This window comes from Sebastes umbrosus, chromosome 21 (genome assembly GCF_015220745.1).
Source record: "Sebastes umbrosus isolate fSebUmb1 chromosome 21, fSebUmb1.pri, whole genome shotgun sequence".
NCBI classification, from domain to species: Eukaryota; Metazoa; Chordata; class Actinopteri; order Perciformes; family Sebastidae; genus Sebastes; species Sebastes umbrosus.
In genome coordinates this window covers 26938158-26950998 of record NC_051289.1, presented here as the reverse complement: position 1 = coordinate 26950998, position 12841 = coordinate 26938158, and the positions used below count along the sequence as shown (strand labels likewise).

At 40.2% G+C, this 12841-nt stretch overlaps 1 protein-coding gene across 1 annotated transcript; it reads left to right on the top strand.

Moving 5' to 3' along the window:
- Positions 1–2538: 2538 nt before the first annotated feature.
- LOC119480973 (histamine N-methyltransferase A-like) lies at positions 2539–11623 on the top strand. Its single transcript, XM_037757632.1, has 6 exons — positions 2539–2780; positions 2899–2957; positions 5470–5574; positions 6240–6370; positions 10106–10199; positions 10303–11623. Exons 1-6 carry the CDS (start codon positions 2539–2541, stop codon positions 10653–10655), a joined length of 984 nt encoding a protein of 327 aa, XP_037613560.1. The 3' UTR covers positions 10656–11623.
- The last annotated feature ends 1218 nt before the right edge of the window (positions 11624–12841 follow it).

Genomic DNA, 12841 nt, shown 5'->3' with positions numbered 1-12841 from the left:
AACAGGCTTTTATATTCTAAGTCTAACTATGGGAACAGAAACATGTAAATAATACAATTCACAGTTAAGCATCTAAAGGGAGCTCAAACAGAGCGTTTCAGACAGAGGGTGAAAAGAGGTGCTGCAGCACAGCTGGTATGAGAACAATAAAGCCTTTTTAAACATTAAAGCATGTACATAGTAGAAGCTCAAAATACAAGTATGCACCTGAAAATAAGCATAATAGGTTCTCTTTAGGGAATAAAGAATTCATAAAGTGCTATGGGACTACAAGCTACAAACAGACATACAGTATAAATTACTTTCCTTTGTTGTTTTAGCTCATATCTTCTTACATCCTGACCAGAACTAAAGGCTCCCAGAGACTGACGAGAGCCACACTACTAACTTCTATCATGGAAAATGTGAGATTTGATCACTTTGAAAGTCTACAGTGTTTTCTATGTATTTCACCATCAAGACATTCAGATACTTCAAAGTTCACTGAGTTTTGTCTATCGGCTCTGCCATGAACACTATAGAGAAAATGTGTTCCAGATTAATAAACTGTGATATAAGTAATGTAGGGGACAAGACGGTTGTTTTTACTGTAATGATGATGCACACTGTTAGTAGGCTCAACTCATCTAATCATTAAATAAAGAACAAGCATGTGTAGGCCTATCAATGAATTTAAATCACATGCCTTTGTTTTTATTATAGGCTATTATTATATTTTTCTATATACTGTAAATTAGTTAAAGGTAGGGTCAACGATGTTGGAAAGCTAGCATAATTTGAATATAGCATCGCCTCAGGAGCTCCGTCTAAAACCAAGAACATCGTCAACCCTGCCTTTAATATCTAATAAAATTATTCATATCACAAATATCAGCCAACTTGCAGCTGGAATATATTGATATCTTTGTGTACTTAAATCTCTAAACGTAGACATAGAACAGTGAGGGACAAGGGCAATAACGCTAGACAAATATTTTATATATATATATATATATTAATATATATATATATATAAATAAAGCACCAATGACCGACAATAAAATAATGAGAAATAAAAACATCTACATACAAGTGAAATGTTCTTTAAGTGTAAACAATACAAATAGTGCAAAGAATAAATACTGAATGGATAAACATGGACTGGATTATGTACAGTATGTATACATGTATATACAGTGTGAATAATTAATATTGGCAGTGACATGATATGTACGTATGTTTATGGAGAAGATGAAAAAGGTTGAAACCTTTATGTTTGTGAAATATAATTTTTATAGGGAAACTTTATCATTTTTAGCTTTCAGGTTTGACACTGGAGGACACAGAGAAACATGATTTTTTTTCAGATTACCTGTCTCATGCACTACTGTCAGTAGAAAAATCACTTTTTAAAATCATATTTGCTCTAATTGTGCCCACTGCAGCTTTAAGTACATATTTGAGGTACTTTACATGAGTATTTCCATTTTATGCTACTTTATACTTATACTTCACTACAGTTCAGGGGAAAATATTGTATTTGTCACAGCATTGTCATGTTTTAGGAAAGCATGGTTTGGACCCAAATGCAGAATGAATTTAAGAGGTGGCAGCAGGGACAGTTTGATGATTTGTTAACAAAAAAGACTTACAGCTCGGAGTTCAACATCAAGGTGGTAACAGAAATAACTCCAAAACAACGGAATGCTGAATAACCGGAAACACTAGCATCGTCGTAGGGTTGTACTGTAAAGGAGAGAGGGTGTCGTATCCTGTACAGATTGTAAAGCCCCCTGAGGCAAATTTGTGATTTGTGATTTTGGGCTATACCAGGGGTCAGCAACCTTTACTAATAAAAGAGTCATTTAGGCAAAAAAAAAATAATCTGTCTGGAGCCGCAAAACATTTGAGCATTGGGATGAAGATAACACAGTTTATAGTTTAAGTATATATTATATAAGTCAAATGCAGTGAGGGCCAAAGAGCAAATGTACTACGGAGTATTACGGCCACATTGAGGGAAAAAAAGTCGTAATATTACGAGAATAAAGTCATAACTTTACGAGAAAAAAGTTGTAATATTACGAGAATAAAGTCATAACTTTACGAGAAAAAAGTTGTAATATTACGAGAAAAAAAGTCGTAAAATTATGAGAAGAAAATCACTGGCTGCTACATCTCTACCCCGCTACATCCCAATTTACACTGTCGCTCAGCACTTTTTATGTCTGGATGGGAAGAAATCACAGCTTATAGCCGCCAACATCCACGGCCGCTTGCCTATCATAGAGCGACAATGAAGAAAAAAGTCAGTGTTCCATGTCGGCCCCAGTCAGGCCAGCCTCCCGTCAATGGAGGGTTTGGCGGCTGTGAGGGCCACAGGAAATCCTTGCGTTTCGCCTTTCAGGGGATAGCTTACGAATACAACAAACTACCTTCGGCTCTTCTCTGGCGCTCCACACCTTTCAGCCTATGTGAGGACATAGCCCTGCTGCGGGTAGTTTGCATTCTGTGGCGGGGGGCGATGGGGCGTTGACCATCATGCAGGCACTGGGGTCCATGGCGGCTGCTCACCTGGTGGTGCTGCTGGGGTTGCTGCACATGCGGCTCCTGCAGAGGTGGTTAGCCAGCATACGCTTCAGTGCCAAGAAGCACAAGCGACTCTTGGTTACATTTCCCCCCTCGGTAGAGAATGATCTACGCTACTGGGGGTCCCCACAACACCTGTTACAGGGAACATCGCTCGGACGAATAAGCCTCGAGAGTGTCTGGCTTCGTGAATGCTTCTTCCAAGCCTACAGGCAGGCGGGAAGAGACCCTTTTTTTGTTGTTTTTCATATTTCCTTTGTTTACCGTATCAATTGTAAATAACAATTGTATCCTTTCGCCATGTTTCTCTGTTCCATCTATCATGTCTAGATGCAGAATTGGAGCAGGCGAAAGCCGCCTAGATGTTCTTGGTGTTGGAAGTGGTGGAGGTATGTGATGACACTAACTATGAACACCTGTTGAAGTAGTTTTGCCTCAGTTACTAACTGTAGTGTGTGGCGAAGATCCACAAGTGCAAGAAATTGCATTATTGTGTGATTTTATGGGTTTAAAGAAGCAGTTGTATTTAAAGACCAGAGGGGACACTGTTCCATGATTTTAAAAATAATGACTGAATTTGACTTCATTTTTCTCCAAAGTCAGAGTTACTGTAATACGGAGCCCCCTTATACCTTAGGAGAACATTTTATTAATTCATTCCCTCAAATTAATAGCTCATTCCCTCACAAGTTACTTCATAGTGCTATTCCTGCAATCATTCCAGACAGTGAACTTATTGAATGATTGGAGGAAGTGCACTATGAAGTAACTTGCGCCCTTGAGTTAGTAATTCAATGGAACGAGTTATTAATTTGAGGGAACAAGTCACTAAATTGAGGGAACAAGTTAGTAATTTGAGGGAACAAGTTAGTAATTTGAGGGAACGAGTTAGTAATTTGAGGGAACAAGTTACTAATTTGAGGAAACAAGTTACTAATTTGAGGGAACAAGTTAGTAATTTGAGGGAACGAGTTACTAATTTGAGGGAACAAGTTACTAATTTGAGTGAACGAATTAGTAATTTGAGGGAACAAGTTACTAATTTGAGGAAATTAGTTACTAATTTGGGGGAACAAGTTACTAATTTGAGTGAACGAATTAGTAATTTGAGGGAACAAGTTACTAATTTGAGGAAATGAGTAACTAATTTGAGGGAACGAGTTAGTAATTAGAGGGAACATGTTAGTAATTTGAGGGAACATGTTAGTAGTTTGATGGAACATGTTATTAATTTGAGAGAACAAGTTACTAAGTTGAGGGAATAAGTTACTAATTTTAGGGAACAAGTTAGTAATTTGAGGGAACGAGTTACTAATTTGAGGGAACGAGTTATCAGTTTAAGGGAGGGAGTTAGTAATTTGAGGCAACAAGTTAGTAATTTGAGGGAACGAGTTAATAATTTGAGGGAACGAGTTAGTAATTTGAGGGAACGAATTCATACAATTCTTTCCTTGGGGTCTAGGGGGGCTCCGTACTGTTATCATGAACTATGCAAGTCTACATATAGTAAATACCCTATGTATATATGAGTTTATCAACTCATCAAAGTTGCCCATATGAACATTGACACCATTTTTATTGTTGTAATCATTCCTTCTGTTCATACTGGCTCTGAAGAGATCATTGCCTTATGTGCTTCCAGTATAAGTGATGAGGAAAAAAATTCACAGTCCCTTTTCTGTGCAAAATGATATTCAAAAGTCTATCTGAAGCCTAATGTGAGGCTTCGACTGTCTCAGTTAAACAAATCAAATTACTTGTCTCCCAAACTTACAGTGTTTTTAGTACAAAATTCCCTCTTTGTGTTGCTCCACTGCAGTTTCGTAAGGAAACACTATCTGGGCAAACACAAGGAGGACATGTTGTACTAAAAACACTGTAACTCTGGAGATACCCACTTGATTTGACTGAGTCAGACTGCTGAAACCTCATATTTACTTATAATACACCAGCCCGTTCACACAAAAAGGCGTATAAATGCCACAATAATGCACAAGGCGTTTAGCGTGCAATAAATACGCCTTTCTTAGTTTACGCATGTCATTTGTACGCCATGTATCCTGTAACGACTGCAATGTAAAGGCATCCGTGATAAATGCTACGGTAAGAATAGTGTCGTAGTATAAAAAGGGAAAAAGACCACTTATGGTGAACACCAGACTTTTAACCAGGAGACCCGTGTTGGAGACAGCGGTTGTTTTGTTTTGTGACGTTTTTTTATAAAAAAATTGATCACGTGTTTTTTATTGACATTTGTGACGTGTTTTCCATAGTTGTTTCCATACGTATTTTAATTAGTTTATTTACTTATTTTAAGCCCAACCATGACGTTTTCCCTTACTCTAACTAAGTGGTTTTCTTGCCTGAACCTAAGTTAGTGGTTGGCGTATAAATGACGTGCAAAAAGGCTAAAATGCGTCCGTGTAATGTGAAATTTATTTGCCTTCAACGTGAGACCGGGTTGCATATAATATAATCTTTTGAACCCATTTTACACAGAAACAGGACTGTGGATTTTATCCCCCATCACTCACATTAGAAGCCCATTGAAGCATCCTGGTATTTGTTTAAGATGACAGATTTTAAAATTTGTCCTTTTAATAATAAGTTTTAATAATAAGTTAGGGACGAGGAGACGGGACAGTGATGGGTTAGGAGGACACTTTGGTCAAAGCTCTTGTAGTCTGGACTGTGCTCCACTAAAGGTCAATCAAGATCATACATGGATTATTGCACAGCGGCAACATTAAAGTCATTGTTCATATCTGACAGGTCGACACAAAATTAGTTTTGAATGTTTAAGAAATGTTTGCAATATTCCAATTTTGGTGCATGAGGTTTTCACATTGAAGCAGCACTACACTGAGGTTTAAAGTCTAAAGACTTCCTGGTGTCTTCCAGGGGAACTGGATGTCCAGTTGCTCTCTCTACTGCAGTCTACATTCCCTGCTGTCCCGATCACAGCTGACATTGTGGAGGGCAGCACTCAGCTCACAGAATTCAAAGGTATCAACAATTCAAAACGCCACATAGTGTTTTTGTTACATTTCTATTTTTCTCTCTTTATTTTTATCATCTTTCTTCTGAACCTTTTGTGAAACATTTTTATTATTATTAGCAGTAGCATTGCTTTTTGTCAGATGACTAAGGTTTTATATGTCGGAAAATAACACATTTAACATAATTACATATTACTGTCCCGTCTCCTGACACACATATCACTTACAAACTCATGAGGTCTGTCAGCATTTTTTCATTTGTTTTGTTTTTTCAAAAGCTTTCAAAAGTGTCTACTCATGAAACAGATTTACACAGAATTTGTGATTTATATTCCTAATAAAAAAAAAAAATCAGGTGTAACTGTAAAATCAGCTTGAACATATATATCTTAGGCTATGTTAACACTGCCTGGTGATTGCGTAAAAAGGGAGAAAAAACATCAGCACACATAATGTGGGAACAGATCTGATAGCACTTAGAAATTGTAGGGAAATTGTTGAACTGCATGCTCTTAATGGATTGCTAGCAGCTAAACTTTGTATTGGTTTTGTTTCTGATCATAATCTGAGTTTAGGTCATGGTTTGTTTTATAAAATGTTCTGATGCACTGTATACAGTACATATATGTCAATGTTATTTTCTGCCTTCTCTGTCTTTTATCCAACTTATAGCTCTGGTAGCAAAGACCACCAACCTTCAGAAGATCCCATTTACTTGGCATTTCATGAGAAGTGAGAGCTATGAGAGGGAAGTCAAAGCAAACAGAGGCATGAAGACATTCGACCTCATACACATGGTTCATGTACGGTATCATGACTTTGCTTCTTGGACATTCAATTTAAAAATGATGTAATGACAAACATGTTTTAGGCTCACTTTCTGGCCTCTGGGCTTTGCATGTTCATTCATTGGGGAGCGATCAGTGCTATAAATAGGCACAAATACTGTATAAACTGCAGCCCTGTCTCCTAAAAATTGCGTTCCCATACAATCAAACTGCATCTTGAAATACGTTTGGAGGGGAACGTATTACGTCTGTAGCTTAATAACGTATCAAACGTAGTCATTTTAAGCCAAACCATGATGTGATTTTTACTTTTGTTGTTTTGTTTTGTTTCAATTTACGATGATAACCATGTGTTTAAAGGTGCTATTGATAACATTGATAACATTCAGCCACCAGATGTCTCTTTCTCCCTCCCCCGTTCCATTGCATTCACTTCACAACAAGCGGTTGCCAGTTCGTTGCGAAATCTGCATATTTCATGGTGAAATGGATCCAAGATGGCGGCGTGTGCAGATGCAGCGGCTTGGCTCTCTTGCTTTAGTTCTCGTAGTTTGCTTATATGTCTCAAGCTAATATATTTTTTTATCAGTAAAGCAGCAGCCTTCAATAAGTACAACCGATCCCAGCTATTTTTCATCTGATGCCACCACAAAGCTCTCAGATTGGACACAACATTCATTCCCCCGGAGATTCTACGCAGCCTGGAGCACGTTGGACTATGGCTATCGCACCAGCGAAGCGGTGGAGGGAGAGGAACCAGATGCAGGGTAAGCGAGCCGTGCTACATGCTAGGCTAAAGGCTAACCCGTACAGACCAGCACTTCCGAGTCTGTTCCTCACCAACTCCAGGTCTCTCACCAACAAGGTGGATGAGATCCAAGTGAGAATTAAAGCTGCGAGCAGCGATGAACGGGCCCTCATCCCTCCTCGCGTGTTGGGGGTACTGGCGGGACGCCGACTGAAGCGGCCCGGCACGGTGAAACCGAAACTCTGATGAGCGCCATGACGCCTGCCACGAAACTCTACGACAAATGGTTCACGAGTTATGAAAGGGGGCGTGGCTAATGTGTAGGGGGCGGGGATAACAATACAAACTTAACAGGCACTCTCTGCTGAGTGATATGACACCTCCCACAAGACTCTACGACAAACGGTTCATGAGTTACAAAAGGGGGCGCGGCTAACGTCTTGGGGCGGGGCTATGAGTATATTTGTGCATGAACATGTTCTCAAGACTGGACCACCATCATACCTGAGAAATTTGGGGAAGATCGGACTATGTACACATGAGTTACAACAACTTCCTGTTTCATGGTGAATCGCTCAAAATGGCCGCCACGCCACGGTCAGGTCGTTCAGTGAAAACTCACCTTTTTGATAACTTTTCATCCTCAAGGTCTTAAGATGGTCCTGACCAAATTTCAAGTCGATCTGATTAAATCTGTAGGAGGAGTTCGTTAAAGTACATGACCTATAAAACGCTAGAAATGGGCGAAAATTGCATATTAAATTCAAGATGGCTGACTTCCTGTTGAGTTTTGGGCATACCTCCCAGAGGCTTTTTTGTGTGTCTCCACATGTTACATCTATCTGCCAAATTTCATACATGTAGGTGAAACTGGAGCAAGGATCTCAATTTTTCCAACTCTCTAGGGGGCGCTAGCGAGCCATTTTGCAACAGCCAAACCCTAGACCCTTGATATATCAAATTTTTCACCAATTTTTCATAATTTTTGTGAAAAAAAATAAACGCTACAGTTTCAATAGGGCCTTCGCTGGCCCGACGTTGTCGGTGCTCGGGCCCTAATTATGCCCCACTTTGTGACAATCATTACAGAGACCTGGCTGAACCACAACTTGTGCGTCCCAGCTGCCAACTAGCCGAATGCTCTGATTACAGAGCGGACCGAACGTGGGACTCCGGGAAGAGCAGAAGAGGAGGACTGTGTGCGTACGTAAACAACAGCATGGTGGATAAACATTGCGGCCCAGATTTGGAGCTCCTAACGGTAATGTGCAGACCGTCCTTTCTACCGAGGGTAGTTATGTCAATAACAATTATGTCAGTATACATTCCTCCACCAGTTAGGGCTAAGTAAGCATCGGAAAAGCTACATGACGGCATTAACAAACAGCTCACGGCACGCCCAGACAGTGTGATCATTGTAGCACGGGACTTCAACCACGCTCATCTCAAAGTGGTCATGCCCAAGTTTCATAAAAATGTGAACTTTCCAACAAGAGAGAACAACATCCTGGACGAAGTCTACACAAACATCCCAGGAGCATTTAAAGCAACCCCATTTCCACATCTAGGACAATCAGACCAACTCTGACCCCAGCTTACAGACCACGCATCTGCAGAACAAAACCAGCTATCAGGACAGTACAAGTGTGGTCTGAGGAAGCCACCTCAATGCTGCAAGACTGCCTTGTTGACATAGACTTGAAGAAGGAGCAGATCTTGAGGAATATGCTGAATCAGTCCTAAGATACATAAACTTTTGCACAGAAAATGTGTGTGAAAGGACAATAAAGGTGTTTCCTAACCAAAAGCCGTTGATAAACAGCAATGTGAGGACATTACTCAAGGAGCGGGATGTATCTTTCAGGTCAGGTGACAAACAGGCCTACTCTAGAGACACAACAACATGAAAAATGAATCAGTGCACAAGAAGAGAAATGGAAGTGAAGAGAGCAAGAAAACGAGAGTAGAGTCAAGAGACAAAACACAGAAGGCTCTTCTCGTTTCTCATCTTCATCTCATCTGATCATTCCAACACATGGATATTTTCACGACATGAACATCTGGAATGAAGCTGAGTGGTGAGTGAGAGTGGTGTGGAAATGGTCAGCAAACGCTGCTTTTTTTCATGTATGTATCATAACAACAACTTTTATATCCGCCATCCTCGGTCAACGGTTTCCGTTTTTGAATGATGAATACAGCTAATCGCGACCTGCTGGTGGAGAGTTATTTCATCTCACGCAGGCGCAGAACGTACGTGGTAGCTGGCCGTCGGCTGTCGTCTTTGCGGTGTGTTCGAGTGCAACTTTTTGGTCAAGACAAAGTTGCCGCTAGTTCTTTGATGTCGGCTTGGTGTGTCCCCAGCTTAAGACAAAGGAGATGGTTATTGACTCCAGGAGAACAAAGGACAAAGTCCACCTCCCCCTCCACATACATGGAGAGGCAGTGGAAAGCGTGGAGAGCCTAAAGTTCCTTGGAGTCAATATGTCTAAACAGCTGACATGGACCTTTAACACCTCACACCTGGTTTAAAAGGCCGAACAATCATCCTCAGGAAGCTGAAAGAGGCCCAGCTCCCACAGAAACTGCTGCTACATTTTTTCAGGACCACCATCGAGAGCATCCTGACTAACTGCGCCACTGTGTGGTACGCCGGCTTTACAGCCGCCGAGCGTAAAGACCTGCATCGGGTGGTGAAGGCGGTTTGGGACGAAGCTCCCAAACCTGGTGATTATCTATGCCAGTCGACTGAGGATGAAGGCTGGCAGCCTTATCAGAGACCCCACATGCCCCGGACACTCCCCGTTTGAAAAAATTTCCCACGAAACCTGATTGAGAATGCAGAGTAGTTTTATGGGACCATCATTTTGTAGGAAACAGGGTTGATAATCTGACATAAGTGTCCTTTACATAACTACAGTAATTCAAAAACACTTCAAACTGGAGGAAGCTTCAACCCAAAAGGTCAGATTAAAGGTTCTCCACAACTCTCTCCTTAACAGATGATCGGCTATGTGGATAACCTCGCCGATACTATTAAGTTCTACCACAGCCTTCTGAAGAACAATGGCAGGCTTATGATCATTGTTTCAACAGGTCAGTAGTAATGCTGTGGTGAGGCTACCAGCCCTCTTGATTGTAATTATTATTGCCAATATCTTTTTTCTTGAATGAATGTATTTTTTAATCTACTATCCAGCTAACTCTGGCTGGGACACCCTGTGGAAGACTTACAAGGAGGAGCTGTGTGTTGGTCGCATCACAGAGTACTGCACATCGGTAGATGTTACCGCCTGCCTGAAGAGCCTGGGACTGAAATACGAGGAGCACGCCATTCCCATTACCGCCGACATCTCTGAGTGCTTCGATCCAAGCAGCCAGACTGGAGAACAGCTGCTGAGTTTCTTCACAATGAAAGATCACTTCCACCAGTCCTTCACCCTGGAGATCAGAGCAGGCATGTTAGACCTCCTCAGAAACAAGTGCAGCACTGAAAAAGATGGCAAGTTATTCTTTAACGCTGATTCAAGCTGCATACTTGTTTATGCTTGAGTATGTTCTATGGACATTTTTTTTTCATATATTCTGATTTCTCTTCTCCTGCGATTTGATCAAAAGTACAGTGTATTTTCCTGTTGCTAAGATTGAGTTTACCATGTGCAGTAGGCCTAGTATTCAGTCTCTTTAGTCTATATTCACCTCATTTACTCTGTATACACACTCTGATGAAAAATTTAAATAGAATATATTTAGCGACTATGCCTTAAAACTTAAAAGTGATGCAAGACTTTGTTACGGCTCTAAATTGTACAGGACTATGGCGTGGAGAAATTGAGTTACATTATGGTGCATCCAACTCAGTAAAAATGACTATTGAGCGAAGGTAAATTAAACCTCATCGTGATCACAGTTGTTTGTAGGAGATGTTTTCACAACAATAGAAAATACATATTAGAGAGGGAATTATGACTTGTTTAACTTCCTAACACTAGCTCTAAGTAGCTTGCCAAGATTTTTCTTTTTTTTGATCAAAGCAAATATTTAAATAATCATTTGAATTGTGTGTTTTTATGCAAACAACCACTTTACATGACAATATTGACAAAAAATACAGTACAGTACTGTGTAGGCTACAGTACCCTCCCTACCCATCCCCACGTGTGATCTGATCTCATTTCCCCGCTCTATATGCAAATAAACACGTAGTAAACACACGGCTAATACAGCAGACGTTGTGACGTAATATTACATGAATGTCTGTAGTAATATCCTACATATTCGTGAATTCGGGTACATTTTATTAACATTTTTAGAACATCAAAATATAAGGTTATTGTACCGGCGGTCCCCGGGGTTATACTTTTAAATCTACCACAACTGGGCAGGAAAAAGAGACATACAGGTAGACTGGATATAGGTACGTACAGTATATAATGGTGTCAATAATTGCCTTTAACATAGATGATGTGCTGCTTGCAAATTTCCCCCTTGGGACTAATAAAGGATTGTCTTATCTCTTATCTTGTGTTAAATTAAGTTTTTAAAATGTTTGTAATAGCAAGATGTAACTACAGGCAGTACCCCCCCCTCCCCTCCCCCCCGAAGAAAAATTCAACAGCAAGTTGTTTTCATCATTAAATTTATTTGACTTTCATCTTTTATATCAGATACCAAGTCATAATGACGACATACTAAATCATAATTATGAGATAGTAGCTCTACTAAGTCATAATTATTTTATTAATGAAACTTTTTTTTTCAGTGGCAGAATTGGGCTTCCATATTTAGCCCGCCCCCCCCCCCCCCCTCTCCCTCCCCCTCCCCCTCAGGTCAAATTTCCATTTAGAAATGACAAAAAAAAAAAAAACATTCTCTGAGAGAGCACATTCATCCTCCATAAAGGATGTTTTATTACATATTTATTTAGCCATGCAAGCCACAAAGTAATGTGTCCTTCCCTTAAAAAAAGAAGAATCAAGTCTATTGGGTTCTGTTATGACACTTGATTTTTTAAAATGGAAATGTCAACAGCCTGTTTATACGGCCACCAGATGTAATTACAATAACTCAAAGTCCACATAAAGGAACAATGGGCCTCGTGTGAGAAACAAACCAACAGATTTGTGTGGCATGTACCAGCCATTTAAGAGAACCCGTCGCACATTTGTTTGACTTATATGAATCAAAATTCCTTAATCTGAATGAATTTGCAGTTTAAATGTGTTACAGAAATGAACATAAAGATGTAATGTAATATCAGTGTGATGTGCATCATGGCTGAGAAGTTTAACAATGGGGTCTTTTAGAAGAAAAGAGGCCCGTTGTGTTTTCAGAGTTGTTGCTGCTTGTTGAGTGAGTGTAGATGGGACGACAGCGGGGACACAACGATGCTACAGAAAGAGCTTGGCTATCTCTTCAAACTATACCACATCATTATCTTGGTATTTATTGCAGCACAAAAGTCAAAAGAGAAACAAAAGCAACAAGTTACTCCCCTGGAGCGGCCCTTCTGCTCTACAGCAAAATGACCACATCATTGTGGACATACTGAGGATAAAGTGTCTACTCTAACCCGGCCTTTTCTTTCACCTCTACTACAGTAAGGGTGGACGTCCTGCTCACTAATGTTTCTAAACTGTAGCAGTAACAGTGGGTGCTTCATTCAAATCACGGAGTTTAACATTGTGGGAGTGAGATGAGAATATCTATCTTATCTCTGTGTGTGAAGTCCAGAGCTG

Bases quoted from the DNA above. Each gene is read 5' to 3' on its own strand.
- LOC119480973 (XM_037757632.1), top strand. From the start codon at position 2,539: ATGGCGGCTGCTCACCTGGTGGTGCTGCTGGGGTTGCTGCACATGCGG. The intron at 2,781-2,898 runs GCAGGCGGGAAG...TATCATGTCTAG, and splicing joins TGCTTCTTCCAAGCCTACAG to ATGCAGAATTGGAGCAGGCG. The intron at 2,958-5,469 runs GTATGTGATGAC...GGTGTCTTCCAG, and splicing joins TGGTGTTGGAAGTGGTGGAG to GGGAACTGGATGTCCAGTTG.